Source organism: Berghia stephanieae, chromosome 3, assembly GCF_034508935.2.
Source record: "Berghia stephanieae isolate SIO BIC M18660-M18661 chromosome 3, UCSD_Bste_1.3, whole genome shotgun sequence".
Lineage (NCBI taxonomy): Eukaryota > Metazoa > Mollusca > Gastropoda > Nudibranchia > Aeolidiidae > Berghia > Berghia stephanieae.
The window spans coordinates 84,101,490-84,128,268 of record NC_088362.1 but is presented as its reverse complement, the minus strand read 5'-3'; the positions used below and the strand labels follow the sequence as shown (position 1 = coordinate 84,128,268).

Below are 26,779 nucleotides of genomic sequence, written 5' to 3'. Positions count from 1 at the left end.
AATTTAACACTGATCTCTCCCCCTATCTCTCTTTCTATCTCTATCGCTTTCTCAATATTTCTCCATCTCTCTAATTTCCTCTCTATTTTCTTTCTCTCATTCTCTCTCTTTTACGCGCACACGGACACAAACGCACACACACAAACATCCTTTCTCTACCCTTCTCTCTCATTCACCCATCTCTTATTCTATCTCTCATTCTTCATCGTTCTCCTCCCTCCCTCTCTCTCTCTCTCTCTCTCTCTCTCTCTCTCTCTCTCTCTCTCTCTCTCTCTCTCATTCTATCTATCTATCTATCTATCTGTCTATCTATCTATCTATCTATCTATCTATCTATCTATCTATCTATCTATCTATCTATCTATCTATCTATCTATCTATCTATCTATCTATCTATCTGTATATCTATATTTCTATCTACCCTCTCCCCCTCCCTCCCTTCCAAACTAGGTATTTATTCATTATAATCGGAAAGACATCTCCTTACCCTAAAATTGCCTTGCCGGCTCGACTTGGCCGTGTAACATCATTCTTTTGCATTTAAATCACTTCCCTCTTCCTCTCTCCCTCTTCACCCCCCCCCCCCCCTTCACGGACACACACACACACACACACACACACACACACACACACAATTCATACATTCTTTTTTTTATGTTGTTGTTGTTGTTGTTGTTGTTGTTGTTGTTGTTGTAAAGTCTGCCCAAATCCCCTTCCACCCCCTCGCCTGCCATTCTTGTTGATCGTGTGAATGTAACATTGAAGTCTCAGGGGAGATAACTCGTTATTTTACTCAAATTTTTTTCTGTTCTTTCCCTTTATTCATACTGTATCTCGTAAAGAATCAGAATATTATGCTCCCTGAAGCTCTAATCCAAATAAAAACGAATGTGAAGAAATTGTAAGATTCAATAAATGATATAAGACAAATAACTTTACATTCGGGTTTCCCCTTCATTAAAACATAACTTGACTTTTACAAAGTTGGATTTCTTGTATAGTTGTTTCAGGTGGTACAAAGCATAATATTAAACATTTTGGAAGAACTGAAACACTTGGATGGTTTCAGAAGAAGAAATACCTTTTTAAAGATAAGCCATATTTAGTAACGCCACAGTGTACCTCCAACTTTTTTCTTGATTTTCTCATTGCAACTACTCAATTACTCCCTCTCCCCCCCCCCCCCCCCCCCCCCCCCCCCCCCCCCCCCCCCCCCCCTCTGCTGGTTCAAAATATGGTTTTCAAACTCCCGTATCAACAAAATTGTTGCTGTGGATATTGTTGTTTTTGTTGCTGCATTTGTTGATTTTAAACATTTTTTCTTCACATTTATCACTAATTGTGATATCTAGCTTGAATGGATAGAGTAAGGTCTTGTATATGACAGGTTTGATTACTGGTTTGATTTCAGCATGCTACTCTGTCTCGAAAGTTTGTGGAGGTGATGAATGACTACAACGCCTGCCAAATTGATTACAGGGAAAGATGCAAGGGGAGAATCAAGAGGCAGTTGGCCATCAGTAAGTTATAGACATTGTCATGAAAAATGGTGTGGACGTGTGTTCAGGGTTTGGGGGTTGGGGGGTGGTAGGGGTGAAGGTGATGATAATGATGATGTCAAAAGTAATTGTTTTACTTTCTCTAATGACTGAAAAAGAATATACCAAGTCTCCGTGCACACACTCTTGATGATAAGTTAATGATTGATAGAGTTGTTTTAAACAATGAAATTAAACAAATAATCAAGTTAATTGATCAAATATACTCTGCCTTATCTGTGATGTACCTCGGATGGTGTTCTTCATGAGCAAGAAACGTAGCCCCCTGTTGCTTACTTTTGTGATGCTGCACTGTGGCTGATGCCTGGTTTATCTGGGTCTTTTCTCTAGATAGTCCCCATAGAAAAGTTTTGTTGAGGATGAATAAAGGTATTTTTTCTTTCTTTATTTAATTTTTAAAAAAATGTTTACTCTTCAATCTTCTCTCTTCGCAGCGGATCGTTCTATCACCAATGAGGAGTTGGAGGACATGATAGAGTCAGGAAATCCTGCCATATTTACGCAAGGGGTATCACTATGGAAACTTTTCTTGTTTTAACTCAATGATGTGTACATCAATTTTGAGATATAGCACAGCTCTGTGATAATTATAATATAGTTCTGCTAAGTCTAAAGGAAACACTTTTGGCTGATTTAAAAAATAATTGAATGATTGCAAGTCTTCAATTCTTATTTTTCATTCTTATAAATAATTATAAAAAATATTGCTCAAATACCTTGTATTGTTAATAAACTATGAAGTGTTTAAGAATGTAATTGTTAAGACTAATGTGAAAGTATAATTTTGCGTCGTCAACATAAATAACAATGTTGCTTATATCTGTCCTTAGATCATTATGGACACACATCAAGCCAAACAGACATTGGCCGATATTGAGGCACGGCACAACGATATTATGAAGTTAGAAACGTCTATACGAGATCTACATGATATGTTTATGGATATGGCCATGTTGGTGGAGAGTCAGGTAAAGTTTGTTTTGGCAGGATTTTGTAAAACACGTTTTTTTCAATGACACACACACAACAAATAATCTGCAAGAACATTTGAACCTGTCAAACATCTATTTATTAAGATGTGCAGAAGACTGAACTGAATGGAGACAGCTGTTCAGTGACCTGATTACGAACACAAGCTACCATTGATGATGACCAGGATGATTTAGTGATTTATTTATTCAAGCAATTTAAATAATATTAACGGTTTCATTTAATTTTGTTTATAGCATTTTTATTATGTATTTTGGTCTTTTTAAATTCTTAGTCTTGTGTTTTAAATTTCTTTTTAGCTTTGGTATTGGAACATTGATCAAAACTGGTTTTAACATCTTACACTTTTTATTTCCATTTTGAAATCTTGGTCACCAGGGTGAAATGATAGACCGTATAGAATACAATGTAGAACAAGCCGTAGACTACATAGAGACAGCCAAGATGGACACCAAGAAAGCTGTCAAATATCAAAGCAAGGCTAGAAGGGTGAGTTGGTCATCATTCAACTAAAATATTTGTCTTTTCACTGTTGTCGTGCTGTAGAACCAATATGAAAAAGGTGTGTATGAAAGAATGTCAGACAAAGCAGAAAGAAAAATTCAAGAAAAAACTCATTCCAAATCAGCCGGCCTCGTCAGGGGATCAAACCTCAGAGTTCTGGAATACTGGTCAGACAGACCGTAATCAGAAGCTCTTGAGTTTCAATCCCCAGTTGAGTCAGGCTGCCTTTTTTGGTATAGTTTTTTTTTCTTCCTGCTTTGTCTGGCAGTGTTTTATGCAATTTTTTTTCAGATTTCTATCATACACTTTGCCCTAATTTGTCACTGTTGATGCAATGCACATCAGATATTGCAAAAAGATGAAGTTGTGTTAATCTCGTATTGTCGTTAAGGCTATAATGCCTTCTTTTTAAAATCCTGATGCTGGAGGTAAATTATCAAAATGTATGTTGTCACAATTTAGGGTGGACTGCCATCTACATTCGTTTTTACCATCAACACTAAGACTGTGGCATAACCCCCCTAATCCTTGAAAAGAAATGGGTTCCGTAAATATGTTTACAAGTAGACTCGATTTGAGGTAAAGAGCTGAGGAATCCTCACAATGAAGTTTCAGACTGTCAAGGAAGAAGAAGAGATAGGCTAGGTAAACTGATGGTTTACTTGATCTGAATCATGATATCTGATGTTTATTGCCAACACTGCGTTGTCCTTGTATGTTTTTTGTGTTTGTATTTTTATTTGCTATCCTAGTTAGAGGTCATGTCATATTGTTTTAAAGAGATGAATGGTTGTTTGCCTATTAATGAAGGTAATGATTTCCTTGTGCCAAGAAATGGAAATGGGATCGTGTGTTCATAAATCATGCTCAGTCTGAAAAGTATGACACAGTGCTAGACATAGCAGATAGAAAAATGTGAAAGAAAAATCACCTAAAAAATCAGCTTTCCTTGGAATGGGATGAAATCTCAAGCCATCTAATCTCTGGCTACACTTGCTACCATGACGATATGGTTAATTAATGCTTATATTCTCCACAACTTACAATAAAATTCAAAGATCATTGAAAAAGACGATTTTTAATATGATTTCTTGCATTTTCAAATTAACAATTTGAATGACATGAGAAGAATATTTTAAATTTTTTATTTTATTCAAAACCAGAAGGCAACCAACCATTTTGACAATTATTATTTTTACTTAAACTCTCGCTTAGTTTTTAAGATATGTTTGTCTTAGTTAAGTTTTCAAAATTTGTATTGAAGTGAAATGTGTATGTGCTTTTTTGAATGTATTCAAAGCCCTAGCTGTTGTAGTAATGTGAGATTTTGTCTTATATGTTGCCACATATTTTTATTCCAATTTGAATGGTTCAGCTAGTTATATTGATATTTGCATGCTTGCAATTTTGTTCAAGGCAGTCAAAAAGTTAACCCCCAAGATAAAATTCAAGGAGGGGGCAGTTTTTTTTCTTTTTGAAACATTGCAAGGAACAGATTTAAAAATCCAGCCCTCGAAGGTACTTACGCTCTGATCAGTTTCATACTTCCAAGTTAATATTGTGCGAATTTGTAGTTTTTCATCACAAACTTGAATCATGTTCCCTTGTTCTTATCTTGGAATTGTGGTTTTGTGATCATCTAGTATGAGATTCACTTTCAGACCAGTAGGTCATTGATTTGAGTCCAGTTCTGAGCAGCACAAAGTTGAGTCTTTAGAAAAAGCTCTTTACTCATATTCTCTCACAGTAAAATGATTACCTGAATGTTAACAGCATTGCATCTGTTGAAAAAATGTAAAGCGACCCTCAGACGTCAAGCCTTGTTCTACGTTAAGTATTTCAGTTGGTTATGGACCGATTGTAAAGCACTTTGAACATATTCAGTGAATATTACCCTATATAAATACTCAAGTTGAATTTCTATTTCAAAATTCCTTTGTTCGTAACTTGAATTGAATTAGATAAAAAGACTGGAAAATAGTCGTAAAAGAAAGAAAGAGAAAGGGAAAAGAAGAGATTGAGGAGAGAAAAAAAAGACAAAGAAAGAAATATTTTGATCTTGACATTTCATGAAAACAAACAAAACAAAAAAAAAAAATGTCAGGGATTAAGCAAGTAGTGAACTGAACTCAATAATGCCATAACTTTTTGACTGTCTTTATTACATTAATATATTTGGAAGCCCAACTCTGTGATGCTTTGTTCAAAATTTGTGATATGATTGCACTCTGTAATTTCTCAGAAGCATATGAATTAATTTTATTATCTTTTTTGCTTAATTTTTAAAAACACATAGAGCAATAATAAACGAGAGTTGAGCTTCCAGTTTATAGGTATTTTATTTTAGTCTAAGAGGAAATATTTATTTGTCACTTAATTAATTTATTTATTTATTTACTTTTTCGTTTATACATCAATACATCTATGTTGTTGAAAAAAAACCCATTTTCCTTGGATTTTTTTTTTTATCATTATATTTAAGTTTTAATGTGTTTGATTCATTATATTTTTTTGGTTATTGTTTGCCCTTTTTTTCTTTTACTTTTGAACAGAAAAAGATTTTGATAATAATTTGTTTGCTGGTCCTGGTCGCCATAATCGCCATCATCATCGCTGTGTCCGTTAGTTAGAATGTCTCCTAATCGTGTGTGGATAGACTCCAGCCCTCACTCAAATGATGATGATGATAATGAATGAGGAACGTTCTATACAATCAATGATTATTGCTGTCTGAGTAGACAATCCAATGTCACCAAATTAAAAAAAAATAATAAGCCACTGTTTACCAAATTATGCCATGCCATTTAGCAAGTTTTACAGGTTGAATGTAACGGATTGTATCTGCAAAATCGGACTTTATTGAATTGATAGTTTTAATCATGATTGTGTTATACGTATGTATTTGGAAACTACCATTATTTTACAGAGGGATGGGTTTAGGAATTTTTAAAAAATTATTTTTTGTATTTAAATTTTTTTTTTCAATTAAATTTTTTTTTGGAAGCATATATGATTAATTAGGAAGTGATCCCCGAGCTTCTTTATTTTTTTTTTTTTTTTGAAAAGATTAATACTAATGCGGTTTAAACTACTTTTGCTTTTTACCTGTAGAGTGTTCTATCCAAGAACAGGCAGCAATTTTTCTCACGATCCACTCCTTACCCCCTCCCCAATCTTCTTTCCCCATCATGCATCATTCTTCCTTCCTCTTTCAATGATATTATGTTATGTTTTCTGTTTTCTGACAAATCATGCATTTATGTTAAATAAAAAAACAAAATGACAAACAAACCTAAAAACAAGACTAAACTAATTCTATTTAAGTTGCAAGTTATACAGGAAATGTGGATCATACAATCATTTTTTAAATTATATATCGGAGAATCTATGCGGGAGAGAGATTCAACACTTGGATCTTAATGACTCTGCAGGGTTGAAGACTTTGTATTCATTCATGATATATCAAACTCCAGAATTATTATTTGCATCTTTTAAAAAAAAAAGATAAACAGATGATTTTGAGCAAGGTTTTTAAAAAAAGTTTTGATTTTTTTAAATCAAAGAATTTTAGCCAAATATTAACTATTGGTCTTGCCAGTTTCTGGCACAACTATAGTCTAAATAAACAGTCTAGAAAATGCTCCTAATATTCAGGCCTTCTATGTAGAAAAGTCAACAGATTTTTTTTGGTGACGATTGATTAATTGGCCAAAAAAAAAGAAGACCATCTCACATACCAGTTTTATAATTTAATAACAAAATAATAAGAGAACAAACAACAAATACTAAAAAGGAGAACAATGATAATTTGGTTTCCAATCCATGTTATGCTTTCGTTTGAGAAGACTGAGAAAAAAATTAATTTAGTCTTTAACGAGTCTGCAACTAGTTGTGCAGGTTAAGCTTCATTGTTCTGTTGCATTATTTTTAACTCATGAAATGAGAACCATGTAAAGTGTAGCCAATTTGTTAAGACGACTGTCTCCATTGCCTCAAACTCCCAATGAAATATAAAGGGTGTTAGGGTTATTGTTCCCCCCCCCCCCTTTTCTCTCTCTCTCTCTCTCTCTCCCTCCCTCCCTCCCTCCCTCCCTCCCTTACAAATGTTAGAAAGAAAGAACAAAGAAATTTGAATGGGAAAGAAAAAAAGCGTTATTTATTGTTTATTTACTTATTTGTTTCTAAATCTTATTTTTTTGTATAGGGGGTCAATAACAATAAAATGGAATAGAAGCTTCAATTCAATTTACAAAGACATGTGATGTATTTGTCAACTAAACACAATGAATGTGATGCTTTTAGTTTGTTGACAAGAGGAAACCCAAACCGCCCATGTTGTCTGTTTTTGTAAATTAAGTTAAAGCTTCTATTTTATAATTAATATTTATTTATTCGTGCTTCGAGCACCAACATTTGTAGTATAGTGGGTGATCAAGTCCATAATTTGTATAATGTCAGTGAAAACTAACAAGGTAATAAGATACAATAGTTGTAAAATAACAAAACATGTGCCTTTACTTGATGTCTACACACCCTGCCAATGATGATCAAGGTTGTGATTAATTCCGTTTTCTGCCATCTTTTTGTTGATATCCTGATGACTTTAAATCATTTTTTATTATTAATTCTGTCATCCGACAATCCACTTTCCCCCTGGCCTGTTCATTTATATCCCATCTCATCTGTTGTTTCATATTTTATTATCTTATTAATTTTATTGTTATTATTATTATTATTATTATTATTATTATTATTATTATTATTATTATTATTATTATTATTATTATTATTATTATTATTATTATTATTATTATTATTATTATTTTTAGAATGATTTTTCTGTTGTAATTACTTAATTTTTCAACTTTATGGAAAACTAGCCAATATTGTAGCTATTTAAATGTAGAAATATTTTTAAAACCATTTCCTACTTAGAATTTCCAGCCAAAATATTAAAATTTTGTTATCAACTTATACATGGAGTATTCTCTTTCTCTCTCTTTCTCTCTCTTTCTCTCTTTTCTCTCTCTCTCTCTCACTCTCTCTCTCTCTATCTCTCTCTCTCTCTCTCTCTCTCTCTCTCTCTAATTATTATTATTATTATTATTATTATTATTATTATTATTATTATTATTATTATCATTATTATATTATTATTATTATTATTATATTATTATTATTATTATTATTATTATTATATTATTATTATTATTATTATTATTATTATTATTATTATTATTATTATTATTATTATTATTATCATTACAATATTGTTGTGTGTGTGTGTGTGTGTGTGTGTGTGTGTGTGTGTGTGTGTGTGTGTGAGCGCGCGCGGAAAACAACATTCTCTTCTTTAGCATGGACTTTTTGTCAATGGAATAAAGAAATAATACAAGTGAATGCTCAATGATAGATATTGTTTGAAATATGAAATGTTTTGATTAGATAGACCAATATAGTTTAAAGCTATCTATCCCAATGTGCAATGGTGGTCCAATTTTATAAACAAACCCCTAATTGGGTTTTTAAGGGACCAGTTGTGAAGCATTTATTTCTATGGTAAGGGCACAAGTTTATATAATATTATTTATGCTTTGTTGTGAACTTTGTCAGCGGTTCTTCTGTATTTACTTTCTTTTTTTTTTTTTTTTGCCCCCAAAATATTTTGTTCTGTGATATTATAATAAATTGTATTTGTTATGATGTAGTTGATTACTGTGGATATTCTCAGCATTTTATCTTTCATATTCATAGTAAACTCCAAAAGGTTAAGTGTGAATCCCCTTCCCCTTCAACTCGCAAGATTGTGCAACTTTATATAAAATTTTGATAAAAGAATATTGGGGAAAATTTGAAAGTATAAACTAACTTAAATCATGAATTGATTATTGTTCTTGTTTTTTTTTTTTTTTTTTTTTTTTTAAATTATTTATTTATTTAATTAAAAAAACAAAGAACTTTAAGCTGCTACAGTGGGTTTTATATAATTCAACAGTAGAGTTTAAATAATTCTCTTTGCAGAAGAGAAGTTTTAAAATAGATGTGATAAAATAACATCATAGTACAGATCAGTAGAGGGGATTCTGATAGCTCAAGTGGTAGAGCACTTACTTCACACCCACAGAGGGACTGAGATCGATCCCAGATGTAGTCAAGGATTTTATGCGACCCATCCACTCTATTGCTGATGTCCTTTTTTATACTAGAAACCGGGATAAACTGGCTTTATGGAATTAATGTCTCTGAAAGTATTCTATTAAAATAAAATAGAATGCTATACATTAATTTCCGAGAGGAAAATATCCACAAAGGTGGAGATGATCATAATACAGACATCATTCCATGGCATTTATTGTTCTGTCTGCAACACACACTTTTAGCTTCTGTGGAAATACTGATGTTTTTTATTATTAATGACTAGAGGGTAAAATAAAAATGAGCGATAGAAAAACGAAATTAAGATGTGTGGTCCTCTCTTCATTTTTAAAATCAGAATTCATTTCTTTTTTCTGAAATAAGCGTGGATAAAGTATGTGTTACAGACAATAATGACAAAAAGATCAGATATTCTTTGATTCCATGTGTACATATTAGATTATGCTATATTATTTTGCATGTTTTTTATTATTATATCCATTGTCTAGATGTTTTTGTTGTTTTTAACATTTTTTATTTAATAATTTAAATCACATGATTGCAATTTGCAATGGAATGTTATGGTTTTTTTTAATTGTTTTTTTTGGTTAAATATTTTATTTAATGGTTCACAGATGGATGAGCCAGTGTTTGTTCATAGATTTTTAATACATAAATTGACTAGGCATGCCCTATTGTTTCAAATTCATCAGATTCATATGGTATTTTTTTATGTTACAAATTTGATATTTCAAATAAGATCATTACTGCCACACAAACTGCCGTACACTGATTAAACTCCTTTTTACGTTTTCGCCAAAAACAAAAACAAAACAAATTCTACTTCATATGTAACTAGTTGTCTCAAAACGGTATTATGTTGGGGTGAATTGGATTCTGAAAATTGAATTTTAAAGATACGAAAACAGTTGGAATTGCAAGAATTGAATCTGAGGTGGTTTGGGAAACTACACTCATTCTTCTAAATAAAGTAAAAATGATTCAAATAGAATGTCATAATCCAGACTGTAGTGACAATTTTCAGTGATAAACCTAAATGGCACTGTATTGACACTGTGGGTCATATAGAATATTGTGGGATTAAAATGACCTCCAACTTAGAAGAAAATCCTTAAACTGAGAATTCCTATGCGGATCACTGTTTGGAACTGTTGACTTAATTTAGGTCATGTTGTGAGTTAATGGCCGTTTCTCTGAAATAATACACAGCGACACAATAATGCCATCAGAAGGAATGGCAAAACAGGTATTGAACCTTTCCTAATAAACCTCTTCCCATAAAAATTATTGAATACGAATATGAAATTAAGGGGGACGGGATGGCGAGATGCCAGACTGGATTTGACATAGCCCATATGTATACCCAGGTTCTGCTATTAGCATCTTGTTCCCCCCCCCCCCCCCCTCTTGTTTAAAAAAAAATTGTTTACAATTTACCTAAAATAAAGATAATTTCCCACATAAAGTAGCAATATATTCTCTTACTTTTCTTTTCTAGTTTTCCAATGATACTACTTGCGTTGATCAGGGTCAAATAGATTGAATGGTCAAATAGATTGAATTATCTCTGTTGGATACCTGTTATTTTGACAAGAGTATTTGTCCAGACTTTTTATTTATATGATATTTGGTGGTGAGTCATTAGGATCAAATCAGGGCTGTAATACTGTACTTACTTATTTTCTCTTGCGTGGTAGGAAATGTCAATAAATTATGTTCTGAAAACTGAATGACATTTGCTACAAGCACACAAAAAAAACCAAGGCTGTGATTTTATTTCTCTTTTATAACACCCATGTGTTTGTATGTGTATGTGTGTAATTACAACTCATTATTAATTTTCATTTTCTATTATTATTACAGTTAACTCTGCTTAATCGCACACTCCGCTTATATGCTACACATTGCCAAAAAACTGAAATCTTCAATATAATCGCTCCGCTTTATCGCACATCTTTGCGTAATTGCCACATCTGCGGCCTGAGTGACAACCAACAGCCATATGAAATCAACGATGCTGTTCCTGTTCCATACAATTTTTTTGGTCGAAGCATTTGATCAATTCATTACAATGGACAACAATATACCCAACAGTGTGAATTGACATCTTAAGAGAGACTGAGCTCCGTTCAGCCACACAAAAGACAATGCCTAGATAATGAAGATGAGGATGAGTCATAGGAATATGACACACCATCCCTGACAAACACTGAAAAACTTGATACTAAATCCAAGAAGAACGCTTGGCAGATGATCTAATTTGGTGGGATTGGAAACAAGGGTTTATATAGTGTGCACAGAATAGAAAGCAATCAGCGCTTCACAATTACTGTTCTAAAAAACACTAATATCACATTTTGTTGTCGATAAAACATGAACAAGAACAAAACAACAACAAAAAAAAAACAAACAAATATTCTAATGAGGCCATGTCTTGTACATGACAGTCCCAAGACCGTAGAAAACCTAGAAGGGAAGGTCCTACATGAATGGCACATGAAAGCTGGTACTTAAATGCTATTATTAGATTCTCCGCTTAATCACACACTCCCCTTAATCGACACACAAACCTAACTCCTGAGGGTGTGCGATTATGGTGAGTTGACTGTATTATTATTATTATTATTATTATTATTATTATTATTATTATTATTATTATTATTATTATTATTATTATTATTATTATTATTGTTTTTGTTGTTATTATATTGTTGTTGTGGTTGTCATTGTTGTTTTTACTGTCATTACCAGAGACAACCTGGCTTTGTCCAGGGTTGGTTCAGCAGTTAATAGGATCTCTTCTCTTTTCATCCCATACCTGTTGTCCCTTTGCCGCTTGGCTTTCTGTTTTTGTTCTGTTGTTTTGTCCAGGGACAGGCTGGAATCATTTGCCTCAATTGAGTCGGCCATGTATGTGTTTGTGTGTATATGTATGTGTATGTGTGTGTGCTTGCTTGTGTTTCAATCCCTTAATCCTTGCCATGGGATGCATACAGTTTCTACCAAGGACTTGCACTTCTGTCTGTCGACTTCATGGACACCAGTGTTATTCCAGGTTATGCCAGTCTCTATCAGCTCTTTATCTCTGGATCTTCTCCAGGTTTCTTTCTGCCACCTTTCAATGAGATGTATTTTAAAAAAATTGTAAATCATAATATTTCTCAGTGAATGTGTATGATGGACGTAGTGAATTTGACTTTTTTGGTTGGGAATTCGTGTCTGTATCAATATGAGACGGGATGGCCTCTGGCTGGATATATGAATGAACTTTCTGTTGAGATCCATTGCTTTTGTTCTTTTCAATTTTTCCTTGAATTAGTCCCTTTGGTCAAGATGAACTCTAAATCTATTTACTGTCACTGTTGGATACTTAAACCATCAAGCTAGCTTTTGTCATTGCTTTGTTGTTTTCTTGTTTTTTTGTTTGTTTTTTAATCAGTTGGTAGGGGAGCTCATCGTCACCTAAATGTATTTTCCCCTACCAAGATTAATCTTACAAATATTTAGGACAGTGAGTAGTTGCAAATGGGTCAAGTGATCACAAGGTCCAAACCAGAATAGAAATAGCAAGAAAATGTATTAGAGAACTGAAATCCATCCTTACCTCTGATGGACAACATGCAAATGTCAACAAAGATCAGAACATAGAAATGTCATGTGCATTCTGAACACTTTTATGGCTCAGAATCATGGATGCAAGTAAAGACCCCCCCCCCCCCCCCCCCCCGAAAGTGCCTGAAGCATGGCTTGAACCCAGACCTTCCGGATCACAATGTGCAATGCCTTAACCACTTGGCCACTTCGCCCTTGAATAAAGATAATTTCCCCACATAAAACTGCATAACAACATTCTTTGAAGTTGTTATAACAGTAAACATTCAAGAGTATCCTTTTTGGCAGGGATCTTGTGCTTATGTTTTGGTGAGACTTTTCCCAGACATATGGATGGATTGTTCCTGAGTTCTACTTCTGCTACTTAGAACTACTTCCTATTAAATTTTTTTTTTTCTTGGATGAGCTTTAGTCTATGTATTTTGTTTACTCTCCTCCCCCCATCCGTTCCCTTCTCTTTGGTGCTGAATTGTTCTTAAAGTGTTTGCAAGCAGCATTATACTCTTAAAAGAAAAAAGAAAAAACAAAAAAAAACAACAGAAGTTGACGCCAAGAATGATTGTTGTCATCCAGCATTAATATTAAGTGTTGAATTATTTGTTTTTTTCCCTGCACCCCAACCTCGACCAGGTATGAGATGTTGAAAGATGAGAATATCATTATGATAGATAATTCACTTCTATATAACTCCGAAATGAGCATGTTTATATGAGGTCCCATTGCAGCGTTGTTTCATTGAGGTCTATTTCTCAGCTTATTTATTTTTTAAATTTTTTTATTGTACTTTGTAAGCATATGAGCATATCCTTCATTGCGGGATCCTTTGCTTGTGCCTGGATGAGACTTTTATGTAATGTCAAAATAGGCACATTTATGGATTGCTCTTAGAATCTTTTGTTTTATATTTGAACCAGTCCCTTTTGTCTTGCTTTGTCTTAGGTGCTTTTAACTTCAGACCTGCAACTTTTCCCCTATTATCTTCCTTTTTACTGAAATGAGATAAAAATGTCTCAAGGACTGTAAAACCTTTTCTTCTTCTTTCAGCTTATCCCGCATTTTGACGGGTTGCCATCATGAATACTATCCATGCATCTCAGTTCATTGCATCATCTTCCTCCATCCCAGTTCTTTCATATCGTCCTTTACCCTAACAACATCTAGTCTTCGGGCATCTCTTTTTTCTCTTTCCCTGCTAAATGGGATATCTAATACTTTCTTTCCAACAAAGTACACCCTCTCTCGTCTCTTAACATCTCCAAACCATTTCAATCTATTTTCTCTCTTCTTTATCGATACATCCTTCACATCAGTCAACCTTTGAATCCGTTCATTTCTCACTTTATCTTTTCTTGTCCAGCCAAGGGCCCTATTCAACATCCTCACTTCTGCCACCTCAACTTCTTTATTTTGTTTTTTTTTTTGCCTTAGATGCTATCTCTAATCCATACAAAAAGGACTGTAATACCCCTAAAAACATAAAACCACTCTGGCAGAAGGAATAGTCCTTAATTTTTTTCTTCTTTAAAGTAGGACCTCATCATAAATTCCTTAAAATGTTTGGATTTTCATTAACCACTTATCTATACTGCTCTGAAAGAGGACAGTAAAAATTTTTTGGCCAGAAAACTTGTCCTTCGAATATTGATAGATTAAAATGACTCATCTTGTCAGAAACCTCAAACTTGGGACATCATTGAAGACTTCCTTGAAGTCCCAAGATTGAGAGATTTTGCCATGATGTGTTTTTTCAGAGTACCACAGGATTATTACCAGCCACACACATATATATCATATATAAAGACCCGTGGTTCTTTCCTTACGCCCTATGCTCCCCTCCCCTCTCCAACTCTCTCTTTATCTCTTCATATTTGAATGTTCATGCATATTTTCCATCCACATCCTCTTTATCATCATTTTACTGGCCGCCCACAAATCAGGTTTTTGTTTATAGAGACTTGATATTGCGTCCGTGTTGATGTTGGTTGTGAAATGATTGATTTGAATGTACTTGACATTTTAATGTGAAACAAATACCATTTTAATCCTTTTTAAAAATTGTATAATGTACCTTCAACAATCCTTTTTTTATGAGTTATATATATATATAAATATACTGATATACATTCATACACTGTACTAGTTATTCAATGATGCTTTAATACATGTGAGTTGTTTTTGTGATTCCATGGATTTACTGAATAGCAATTCAAAAGTCAATTAAGATTCTTACTTTTGTTCTTTTTAAAATTTTATTTTTATTTTTTCTTCTTACTCAACACTGAAAACTGAAACAAGCATAGAAGTTGTTAAATGTGACCCAATTTCAAAATGGTATTATGTCCGTATGAATAAGACTGAGAATAGTGAATTTAAAACTAAAATGATAAGACCAATGAACTTTCAGTTGTTTTGCAATGTAAAATTTTGCATTTATTCTCCACCATAGCAGATATGAATCAAACCGAAGTTTCATAACTGTGGCTATTCGCATGGGTGTACGATCCGATAGTGATGTCGTTTCTTCTTCTCTTTACTAGCCTATCCTGCTTCTTTGGTTTGTGTTTGTATTTTTGACAGGGGATCTTTTTTTCTCTGTAAATCTTCTGCCTGTTTGTTCTTGGTTATTTATAATTTAGCTTATGATATCTTTAGGTTATGATTTTGATTTACATTTGTACTATTTTTGTTAGATTGCTTGTTTTTTTTGTTTCAGCGGTCTCTCATATAACCTCAATTGTGTTGGAAGAGACCTAAAGCAACAAACTAACTAACTAACTGTGGCTATACATTCTAATGCCAGCACCCAGTTCATCCTAACATAATACTGCTTGAAAGGGCGGGTCACAAATAATGAATTGTAATAATTTTAATGTCCCTTTGGTGAAAATTGTGTGCATCCTTCTTTTCTAGCCATTTCATTCCTTCCAAGGAAACAGTTTAACACTGAATTCACTTCAATCCGTTCAATCCATGGTTTTTTGTTTCAACTTTGATTCATGTTTGATATCTTACTCACTGAATGCACTTTGAAACTGATGATGATCTATGCATTCCACTGTCATCCAAGTAGAATGGTTGTACTTTCAATTTACCTGGTGATTATTTTAGACTTGGCTCTGCTAAACAGTCCCAGTTGTAAATTTTTGTTTGACTCACATTGATATCAATCCATTCATATAGGAATGGATTTTTAAGTAAGTTGTAAACATGAAATAGTTGGTTAGTGATTTTTAGTTTTTATAGTGGTGCGTGGAGGAACCATCTTGCATTTCAATATTTAAATTTTAAATGAACCCAACAAAACAAACAAAAGATTAAGGACAAAAAAATGACTAAATTTGATTTTTGTACAACAATAATGATTGGTATTAGAAATAACTTGTGATAATGCTCTAATATATAAAATATAAATATATTGTACTGATTTTATTATTTATTGAGTAGCGGATTCCTAATAGTAGAAATTTTAGTAGAACTAACAGTTCCATTAAAACATTCACATTCATGTCTTTTTTAGTTGTTCAGGAATGGATACATTTAACAAGAATATAATGTGTCCTCTAAAACTATTAACATTTTTTCCCCTTCTTTTTCTGTTTGAGTTGAGAAATAGATGATGGAGGCAAATGTTATTGTTTTCAAATGGTAAACTGTCCCAGCCATACAATCTATTTCTTATTAAGTCTCCATTTCAATTGTTCACCAGTCAGACATGTTCATGTCCACATTCGATTATTCATCGTGAATCCCGCCCCCTCTCTTCCCCTCCTCTAGTTTTTCATAATGCATTGCTGTGAGATTTGTTAATATATTGTAACTCACTTAAAAGTATCAGTATTGTACCATCTCTTTCAAATTATGTTTCATGGCAGTGCATTCTTATTAACTTTGTAAACTTATTATTTGTTTTGTTTTTTTGTTGTTTTTTTTTCAGTAAAATGTTGGGCTTGGGCATTTCTGGCTGTTAAACAATGTATTGTTCTGTCCATTCAGTTTTCGATTCATCTTTTGTATTCTGTCATTCATTTATCCTGAATGTCTATTCAAACTTGTCATTTATTTATCCTGTTGTTTATTGATAAATAATCTGTTATTTATTTATTCTGTCATTTACCCATTGTCTCATTCAGTTCAGGAATTCTTCAATTATTCATATGTCATTAAGCGGGTGGTTGGATGGGAGCATCACCCTTGAATCATATACCTATGATGTTCGCATGGGTGTACGATCCGATAGTGATGTCGTTTCTTCTTCTCTTTACTAGCCTATCCTGCTTCTTTGGTTTGTGATTGTATTTTTGACAGGGGATATTTTTTTTTCTGTAAATCTTCTGCCTGTTTGTTCTTGGTTATTTATAATTTAGCTTATGATATCTTTAGGTTATGATTTTGATTGACATTTGTACTATTTTTGTTAGATTGCTTGTTTTTTTTGTTTCAGCGGTCTCTCATATAACCTCAATTGTGTTGGAAGAGACCTAAAGCAACAAACAAACAAAAAAAATACGTCATTAAAAACAAGAAATAAAAGCCTGCTTTAAACACATTTGTCAACAAGTTTGTTTTGTGTGTTATTTTATTTTGACAGTTACAGGGAGGGACTGGGGGGTCTTTGTCAGTTAACAGCTTAAGCTTCAATTCTTGTACACTATTATTTATTGCCTCCCAATCCAACTGAAATAATAAGGTGGACTGGCCAGGTCACCTGTATTTCATGGCTTGATTTTTCATTAAAAAAATTATTTTTTTTTAAATTTTTAAATAATATTACCCCGCCCCCGCTCCCACCCAAATAAAAAAAAAATTGAACAAAATGTTCTCAACTATTTGATTGCTTTGAAAGTCAGTGATTTCAACATCCATAACAATGTCCTTTGCCTTGTTCTTGGTATCTGTCATCTTATTCCAACACGGTGTGCAGTCGTTCTGGATACTTTTGATTTGTTATAATTGAACACTGTCTCAGTTATGTATTTTGATTTATACTAAACAGTCCAGTCAGGAGTAAAAGCAGAGGGATTGGGAAAAATTCTGCATTACGTAAGGTTTTACCTCAACTTGGATATTTTGTGATTTTGTTTCTCAGTGTCTTAAAAAATAAGATAAAGAATAGAAATCATAGCCTCTGGAAAAGCTATAAATAGATATATTGCTCGCTGGTGTCTCGATATTAAATACTGATATTAATTATGTAGATTGAAACTTTTGCCAGCTTTATAATAATGACAATGATGCATAAAATGCAGTTCAAGATGAAGTTTGACATCAGAATGAAAAACTGCTTTTACTACTGAAGGAGACGTAACATTAAAACATGAAATTCAAAAACCCAGAGTGATAATTGAAACATTGATAATGACAATGAATTCAAGGTCAATACTTCCAGGTTTGTTCCCTCCTCATCCAGCCATTCTATGTTCATTTCAAAATCTATTGCCAACCTATCGGCTACTGGCCTTGTATGTTGTGTCTCCTCTTTTCTCTCACTCTTCCTTTTAATCTGTCATATTTAACCTGTAATATGTTTATGACGTCGTTAAACATTTCAAAAACTTTCACTTCTTAAACTTAAATGTCCACTTCTATGTCTTTGAATTAAATTCTGAAATTTCTTACTCGTTCTACATGTATGTATTTCCAAATTTTGTAATTTGGATTTAATTCTTGAGTTGACCTGTCATAATGTATATTGGTCTGAATGGATTCGTGTTGTTTTAAAGGTCTAAACTCTACTATTTTTGTAGGTTGACTGACAGTTATGTCAAGAGTTTGCTCATTCAAGATTGGACGACATGTTTCTCATTGTAATGTCATGAGTTGCCACCAAAGATTATAAGATGTAATTTAGGGATTGCTTGTATACCTGACATGAATTTATTTGAACAAATTATTATAAAAATAATAATAATAATAATAATAATATAAAAATAATAATAATAATAATAATAATAATAATAATGATAATAGTAATAATAATAATAATAATAATAATAATAATAATGATAATAGTAATAATAATAATAAATAATAATAAGAAGAAAATGGAATAGAAGCTTCAATTTGATTTACGAAAATGATGTGGACGTTTCAGATTTCTCCTTTGTCAACAAACCGCATGAACGAGACTCTTAAAGTGTCTCATTCACCGTGTTTTGTTTACATAGGGGAAGCCCAAAATGTCCAAATCATCTGTCTTTGTGAATTCATTTGAAGCTTATATTCCATTTTATTATTATTACATATTTCTTCAAGCTTCATGCAGCACCATTTGCATTTGAAGAGATTAATAAATAATTTTTTTTTTCAAAATTGATTGTCTAAATCGTCAAAGATTATAACTGATTTATTGAGAATTTTCTGAAGTTGTAATCAAATACCAAGTAAGAAACATTTCTGAGTGTTAAATGTACTATAGACCTTTTTCATATTGTCATTTTGATCAAACATAGTTCATCAATGGTGTCAAAGTAATTTTCATTTTCGTGAACACAAACATTTGAACTTGCTTATCAACTACCCGAATTGCTATAAGGATAAATATTAAACACTTCCACAGAAGAAGAAAACACTTAGCTCAAATGATTAAAACTGTAACACTCCGAGTAAAATCAGATAAATTGGAATATCCAGTTCTGATAAACGATGACAGACACTCTTCCTGTCTTTCTGCCATCTATTTGGATTTTATTTTAAATTGTAGTTTTGATTGATTTTATTTTTGGCAGAGAAGCAATTTAAGTCAGAAACTTTTAGTGTTAAGGATTTCGTTCTTTTTTTAAAGATGTCTTTTTCAATACTTTTTAGCCCATGTCTTCTATCAGCTTAGTATTCACTTAGTTTGAACTTAGAATGCTTTTGTGTTCATTATTTATTATTGTTGTTCACATTTTACACTATTTAATCTGTACAGTGTAACCTGAATACAACAAAGTTGCCGGGATCAATGAATGACAGTATTGTGTTGAATCTTAGCTTTTGAGTGCCAAAAATAATGTTTATTGATATAAAAAAGATAAAAAGAATTCAGACGTTTTTCACGACTTCTTTGGATTTGAGAGCGTTCTATCCAGGTTGTACTATATTTCCAGTTAAATGTCGTACAACATCTTGCACTGTTTTTTAAATTTAAATGTTGTAAATTTGTCTCGCATTGAAATTTTATTCTTGATTATTCTATCAAAGACAAAGAAATATCTCCAAATGACCTTTTCTCCCCACTGTGGCCTCCGCTGTTGGATTTCCATAAGGATCAGAATATTCAGGGATAAAAGTGGGCAATGAAGACTTGACTGGTTTCTGGTAACACAATCACATGTCTACCCCTGTTCTCCCTGTTATCTAAATCTATTGCCTCACTTTTCCTTGCACTTAAATGACCCGTGTGAGTTGCAAGTACTGTTAAACCTCCTCTAAAAACACCACCAAAAAAAAAAACAAACAAAACAAAACAAAAACTGAACACACATTATTTTTACACACTTTAAACATCATGACATTGAATTGTAATCTATAATTGCACCAGGAAACAGAATTTTAACAATTGCACTATAATTTAATTATGATTTAGAGCTAAACGATACTGAACAAAGATGAAAATGACAGACAGTTATTTCTTTTTAAGCTATATCATTCATTTGTGATCAATATTTTTTACAGTCCACAGCATTTAGCAGCTTAATATTCACATTGGTAATAAGTTTGTTTTTATCGATGAAGTTCATCCAATTATATTGTGAGGAAGATAAACTGTATTGGTATTTATTGGAATATTATTTATTTATTAATGTAACCCTATCAAGAGGACAAAACTTGTTTGTCAACAATTGATATTTAAACTTACCGGTACTTGGTATTAGTTCCAAGGAGACAAATTTGTAGGTATGAATAATTCAAAGATTTATATAACATTTTATTTCATTTCAGTTTTAGGAAAAGCATTTAAAAATTGTTATATTGTTACATGTAACATATTGTTACACAGGGAATAAATATCTAAAAACCTATAAAGTTATATAGAGTATAATATTCAGACCTACCAAATGTTGGACATTCTTCAGATTTCCAACAATATTTCCACGATCTTTTAATCTTCTCATTGTCATTTTGCACTTTATGTAAGAGTATTGACATAAAACATAGGTGTTGTTCGTTTCATTAAAAGGTCCAGACAATTTAGTTGGCTGCCACTAACAGGTCTGGATATTATGGTAAAAATGATAACTGTTTGACGTGTTGTCAGTAAAATAGATTGATACAAACCACAATGAGCTCCTCTACACACCCCCCCCCCCTTCCTGTAGTATACAATATTTGTCTGTCTAGAGACAAATGAATTAACCACAATGAGCTCCTCTACACACCCCCCCCCCCCCTTCCTGCAGTATACAATATTTGTCTGTCTAGAGACAAATGAATTTTGTTTAAATTATAGAAAGCTAACTTAATTACACACTGCAGAATTGCTTCCATCTATACATATCATTTGTAATTATATTTTTTATTTCCCGTTTTCAGAAGAAGATAATGATCATCATCTGCCTGATCATCCTGGTTTTCATCATTGTCGGCATTGTAGGCGGTGTCTTCGCTTGACCACAACTTCATTTTAGCTCCTCGTCTAGTCCAAAACAAATTGGTTTTCTACTACTGTACAACTGGCTCATCCTTTTTGAATACATTCTATTCTTCATCATAAACAATAAATCAATCCGCTTCACCACCATCTCCTCTACCATCTTCATCATCATATCATCATCATCATTACCATCATCAGCTTCATTACCATCATAAACATCATCCTTTACATCTTCACCACAGAAATTATCATCACCATTAATACCACCATCCATCAATATTTCAAATCAGGTATATTTTACGTCCAGTGGAATCCGCATAAAGTCAACTCTCTTAAAGTCAAATTCTGCGTAAAATCAACATATTTTGTAGGTCCCAATTTTTTGTTCCATTGATAATGGACAAAGTCAACCTTGCTTAAAAGTCAACCAATTTTTCTGGTTTGTCAGTGTTGACTTTATCAGGATTCCACTGTATTTGTAAATAATATAAAAAATTATCTCAAAATCAGGTATAATTTCAGTTTCCATGGAAAAAAATTAATCTTAAAATCAGGCATAATGTTAATTTCCATGGAAAAAATTCATCTTAAAATCAGGTATAATTTTAGTTTCCATCGAAGAAAATGAAGGGAAAGACTCGAGTCTTAATGTTAAACGTTGACTTCCTTCAACTGGAATAAAAACAAGGCTTTGTGTCATATTAGCGATTCCTGTATTTGTCTCAACATTGGAACTCTCATTTGTTAAGACCAAGAGTAAAAATAGTAATGCCAGGTCCGACGGAAATTCACTGAAAAATTCAAGGAATTTATAATTTTTAACTAACAGTAAAAACCTGTTAAATTTAAAATTGCAATTTTTTTGGTCATTTATTTAGTGACTTAAAGAGGAAAATATTTGTCTTGTTTCCCCTCATAGAACAATACCCTGTCTGTTTGAAACTTCAAATTTTCTCAGATGATTTTAAGATGTCCAATAGATTGCTTGAGAGTGTTGATTCATTTTCCATCTGGATTTGACGTAGCAGGTTTTGAAAGTCATTTTTGCTCTTTTCAGATAGCTATTTGAAATTATCAGCATAGACCAGCCTGTACTTGGCACCCATATAGAGACCTTTTGAATTTTTACCAGGAAGCTTATTTGTATTATAACCCATTCCCTCAAAATAGTACTCGGTTGGGGTGGCTGAGTTGCAGAAAATTGTATTTATTATAAAACCAAAAAAAATTTGATATTTTCTGCTTTATTGAGGAAAATATTTTAAAAAAAACAAAACTGACATAATCTAAAGCTGCATTTTTTAGGTCAATTTATCGTTGAAATTCATTTTTTGGCATCTGGTTTACACTGATATGACATCAGTCTGAGGCAATGAATCACATTTTATATTTTGATTAATTAAAATGACCCACATCATGTCATAATTCCTGAACGGAACTCCCAGACTCACAATTTTCATTGATAAGTTGGTCATTTGATAAAATTAAAATGTAAAATGACGTTTTGTTGAGTACGGCTGATTGGTTTTTACAGCCGTGATATTCTATCTGGAAACAATAGTATGACACCATCATCATCATCACCCTCATCAACATCATCATCATCATCATCATGACCCTCATCATCATCATCATCATCATCATCATCGTCCTTTCACTTTCACATCATTATACTTTTTCAATTTTGAATATAAATGTAATATTTTTTCCGCTAAATAAATACTAGCTTGTAAATGTTATGCAATTTCATATTTAAAAACACTGGTTGTAGAGGTATGGAGAGATATTGGGTGGTATGTAACCTTTGAGGGCTAGACAAATATTCGTAGTGGAGGGAAGACAATTCTGTTTATAACATCTTGTTTTTGTAAGTGTAGATAATGTTTTCGGTGGTGTTAAGTAACCTTTGTAAGAGAGAAGAATAAGTTTCAGGACTGAGCCTTTAAAGTGACAAATTAGGTAGCAGGCACTGGGGTAAGATAAAAATCTCACAAGGCAGATAATTATAATCGAGCCAGATAAAGCAGAAAGATAAATACAAGAAAAGAAATCATTTAAAAAATTTGCCTGCCTCGACTGGCTCATAATGATTTTTTCCTTATATTTTTACTTTATGCATTGTGTGGCACTGTTTCATACAAAACTTTTCATACTTTTATCAGGACTGAACCTATATAATGCTACAATACTTTAGGTACCCCAGATATTATTACTCATGGATGTCACCTTCAAAGTAGTTCCCTCATTTATCCTGCTGTCAGTTCCAATTTCATTTGAGCATTTGGAAGCAGAGTTACAGTTATGCGTCCAATTTTGAGACGTCCTTCGGCTCATTCTGTCAATTTTATAAAAACTGTGAGGAAATGTTTTCCTTTCAATACCATTTTTGGTCTTGTGAAGAGGAAAAGATTACAGGTGGGAAATCTGGTGAACAAGTTGCTTTGTTTTTAGTCAAATATTTTTTTGCACAATGCAGTATGTGACATTTTCTCACCTTAACAACAAAGTTGCTTTTGCTCATTTGTAATAATGATAAAGATACTAAATCTGCTGTCATAAAAATAAAATAAAAATAAAACAAACAAAATCAATTAGTAAATAATTAAAAATATATAAAAGTTATCAGATTCCCCGTTTCTTCATCAAATAGGATTTTTTTTCAACTTGCGGAAAAGGAAATAATTAAACAGTCCACTCAGCCTGAAACTTATTAAAATAATATTGTCAAGGCCAAAAGTTACTTTGAGGCACCTACAACTATAACATGTTGCACAGCATTGAACCTTTCACATTTGTATATTTTAAAAGCTTGTTCCTGTAGATACACATTCATTCAATGAAAACTTTCTATACATTGTAGGAATCTAGATGGATGAATGAGTCTAGTTCTGTTTGTTTTATTTTTTAATCTTTTTTTTTTTTTGCCTCTCATTGGAATGTATAGTTATTACCATTGTGTATAAAAAAAATTATTTCTGAGTCAGTGTCTTAAAATAAAACTTCTGACTGATGATTGTAATAATTTGTAAAACAAGCTTTGAACATTATGTCATCTAGTTTACACTGACATCATTTTTTAGTCCGCTCGTTTGAAATTCTCAATACAGTCGTCCGCTTAGGATAAAATCCTTGGGACTAGAAAAAAAGTTCATCTTACGCATGATTATTTTATCCACTTTCAAGGGAAATAACTTTTCAATTCAAAATAAGTTCTGGGTAAAAGTCCAGTATTCATGACAAATGAATGCATAAGATTGTATTTATTTATCAATGATGCATGCATAGTCTTGTCATTTGGTAGCCTTCATACTTCTTTTTTTTTGGTTTATTGAGGAAAAGGGGATATGTTGATGCATGGAGATGGGGACAAGAAGGCCACTATGGCAGAGAACAGGTTTTTTTTTAAAAAACCAGACCGAGTGGATTGTTTTTATTCAAGCCAGAATTTGATTACTTGGCTAATGTATTTTAAAAAAACACACACACAAAAAAAACAAAACAAAAACAAACCTGACTTGACAAAATATGTATTTTAAACAGGATCTTTTCTAAATCGAGTTTATCTTATTTGGCTTCCACTTTTTATTTTTGAGCTGTAGATTCTACTAAATTTAAGTTATGTTTCTTTAAGCTTTTACCCCTCCCCTCGATGGCTGTTGAATGGCTCACCATTTTCGACTTACTTGTGAGTCAAAGGTTATTTACCACCCTGTAATTAGTCATTAACATATGACCATATTTCAAGTGTATGTTTATGATGATTAACTTGTTTTATATAAAATAATATTTAAGCTTATGAATATTAACAAATATTAATGCAAATTGATTGGGCTATCAACTTAATAACCAACTGTAAATCTGAATATGCCAGTCTGATATCTGTTCTACGTCTACCAACCACTACACTGTGTGTTATTCCAATCCCTGATCTGGTCATGTCCGGAGAGAAAAAAAACTAAACCCATCCGACCAAACTATTTACATAAGTTTTTCAATGCAGACCATTCATATTCCCATGGAAACCTGATAAAACTGGTCTTAGCACACATTGGAATGCTGTAGTTATTCATTCCAGCTCATATGGACACATAACTCACTCAACCCTAGCCCTCTACCTTCGCGCTGTCCACTCTCCTTAGAGGTTTTTAGTACTTTTGAAAATTAGAAAAAACAAAAACAAACTCAGATGCTCAATCTAAACTGAAATTGGCAAGTATAAAGTTTAGTCAGCTACTGCTATCATATAAAAATTAGAATTTTAAAACAGTAGCTGTTATAATGTGCTATTTATTCCTCACAGAAAAATATAAATAATGGTGGTGTACAAGTAATCACAGCCAAATTCATCATGTGTCATTATATAAGTTCCTACGACAACTTTCTAAAATTAGACAATAACCTTTTGACCAAACAAAGAAATATTAGTCTTTTTATAAAACAGAATGGTTCAACTTTCTTTAGAATTTTAGGGTGTTATTTGTAATGACTTGTTGTTAGAGTAGTTCAAAGGATACATTCATACCGATAATATTGCTGTTAGTAGAGAACAGAGCTTTGTGAATACGGAGATGATGTTGGTGTTAGGATTGAGTGAGTTGATATTTATTATTTTATAAAATAATGACAACTCATTTGGAAATTAGGCCCGTACCACAGCATTATTTATGACAACATATCTGATTGGTTCAGTGTTGAATTTACATTTCAGCAAAATTTCAACATCATGAAAAGAAAAGGCTTGATAAATTATATTTTGTCTGGGAATATATTGTTCTCATGCGTGATCTGTAATGTTTACTGTTTCATGGTATTGCACTTTGTATGGACTGAATGTATTTTGATTAATATTAAAGCCATATATACAATCTAATTTATTTACACTTAATGTACTTATAATTCTTATAGCGTTTTGCTCAACTTATAGTCTAGAGGATTGACTTGTAATGATCTGCTGATTGAAATTATGCTGCATAAGATAAAGAATGCTGCTTGGTAAAAGGCGATATTGTAATTCTAAAGTGCAAAAGTGTTATTTTAGGGAAATATTTGTCGCTTTAACAGATATATGTCTCTCATTCATGACATTCATTGTTGGGGAAAATAAAATGGACCTGGGCCATGCTACATTGTAAGATTGTGATGTTTTGCTTAATTCTTTTGGTGTTTCGAAAAGACTAAAAATTTCAAAATTATCTGATGTTTTTATCTCTACAGGCTATCGATTATAAATGAGACAATAACTTACACTCTGTAGTCTGTCTTACTGAAACAAATGCATTCTAAAAATTTTGGCCAGGAAACTTGTTCTTCAACTATCAATCAATATGACCCTCATTCTGTCAAAAACTCTCAAACCTTAGACTTGCCTGAATTCTTTTTTGAA

General features: G+C 32.4%; 1 protein-coding gene across 2 annotated transcripts in view; it reads left to right on the top strand.

Moving 5' to 3' along the window:
• LOC144968650 (syntaxin) overlaps window positions 1-25,577 on the top strand; it is a 70,358-nt gene extending 44,781 nt beyond the window's left edge. Inside the window, exons 5-9 of one of the 2 annotated variants that reach the window (XM_078907201.1) lie at window positions 1,412-1,520; window positions 1,994-2,067; window positions 2,390-2,527; window positions 2,928-3,038; window positions 21,336-25,577. In XM_078907201.1, the coding sequence (XP_078763327.1) occupies window positions 1,412-1,520; window positions 1,994-2,067; window positions 2,390-2,527; window positions 2,928-3,038; window positions 21,336-21,413 (510 nt within the window). In that variant the 3' untranslated portion in view covers window positions 21,414-25,577. Of the gene's footprint in view, window positions 1-1,411; window positions 1,521-1,993; window positions 2,068-2,389; window positions 2,528-2,927; window positions 3,039-5,605; window positions 6,334-21,335 lie in introns of those variants that run through there. The other variant, XM_078907202.1, reaches the window with a different exon arrangement.
• The last annotated feature ends 1,202 nt before the right edge of the window (window positions 25,578-26,779 follow it).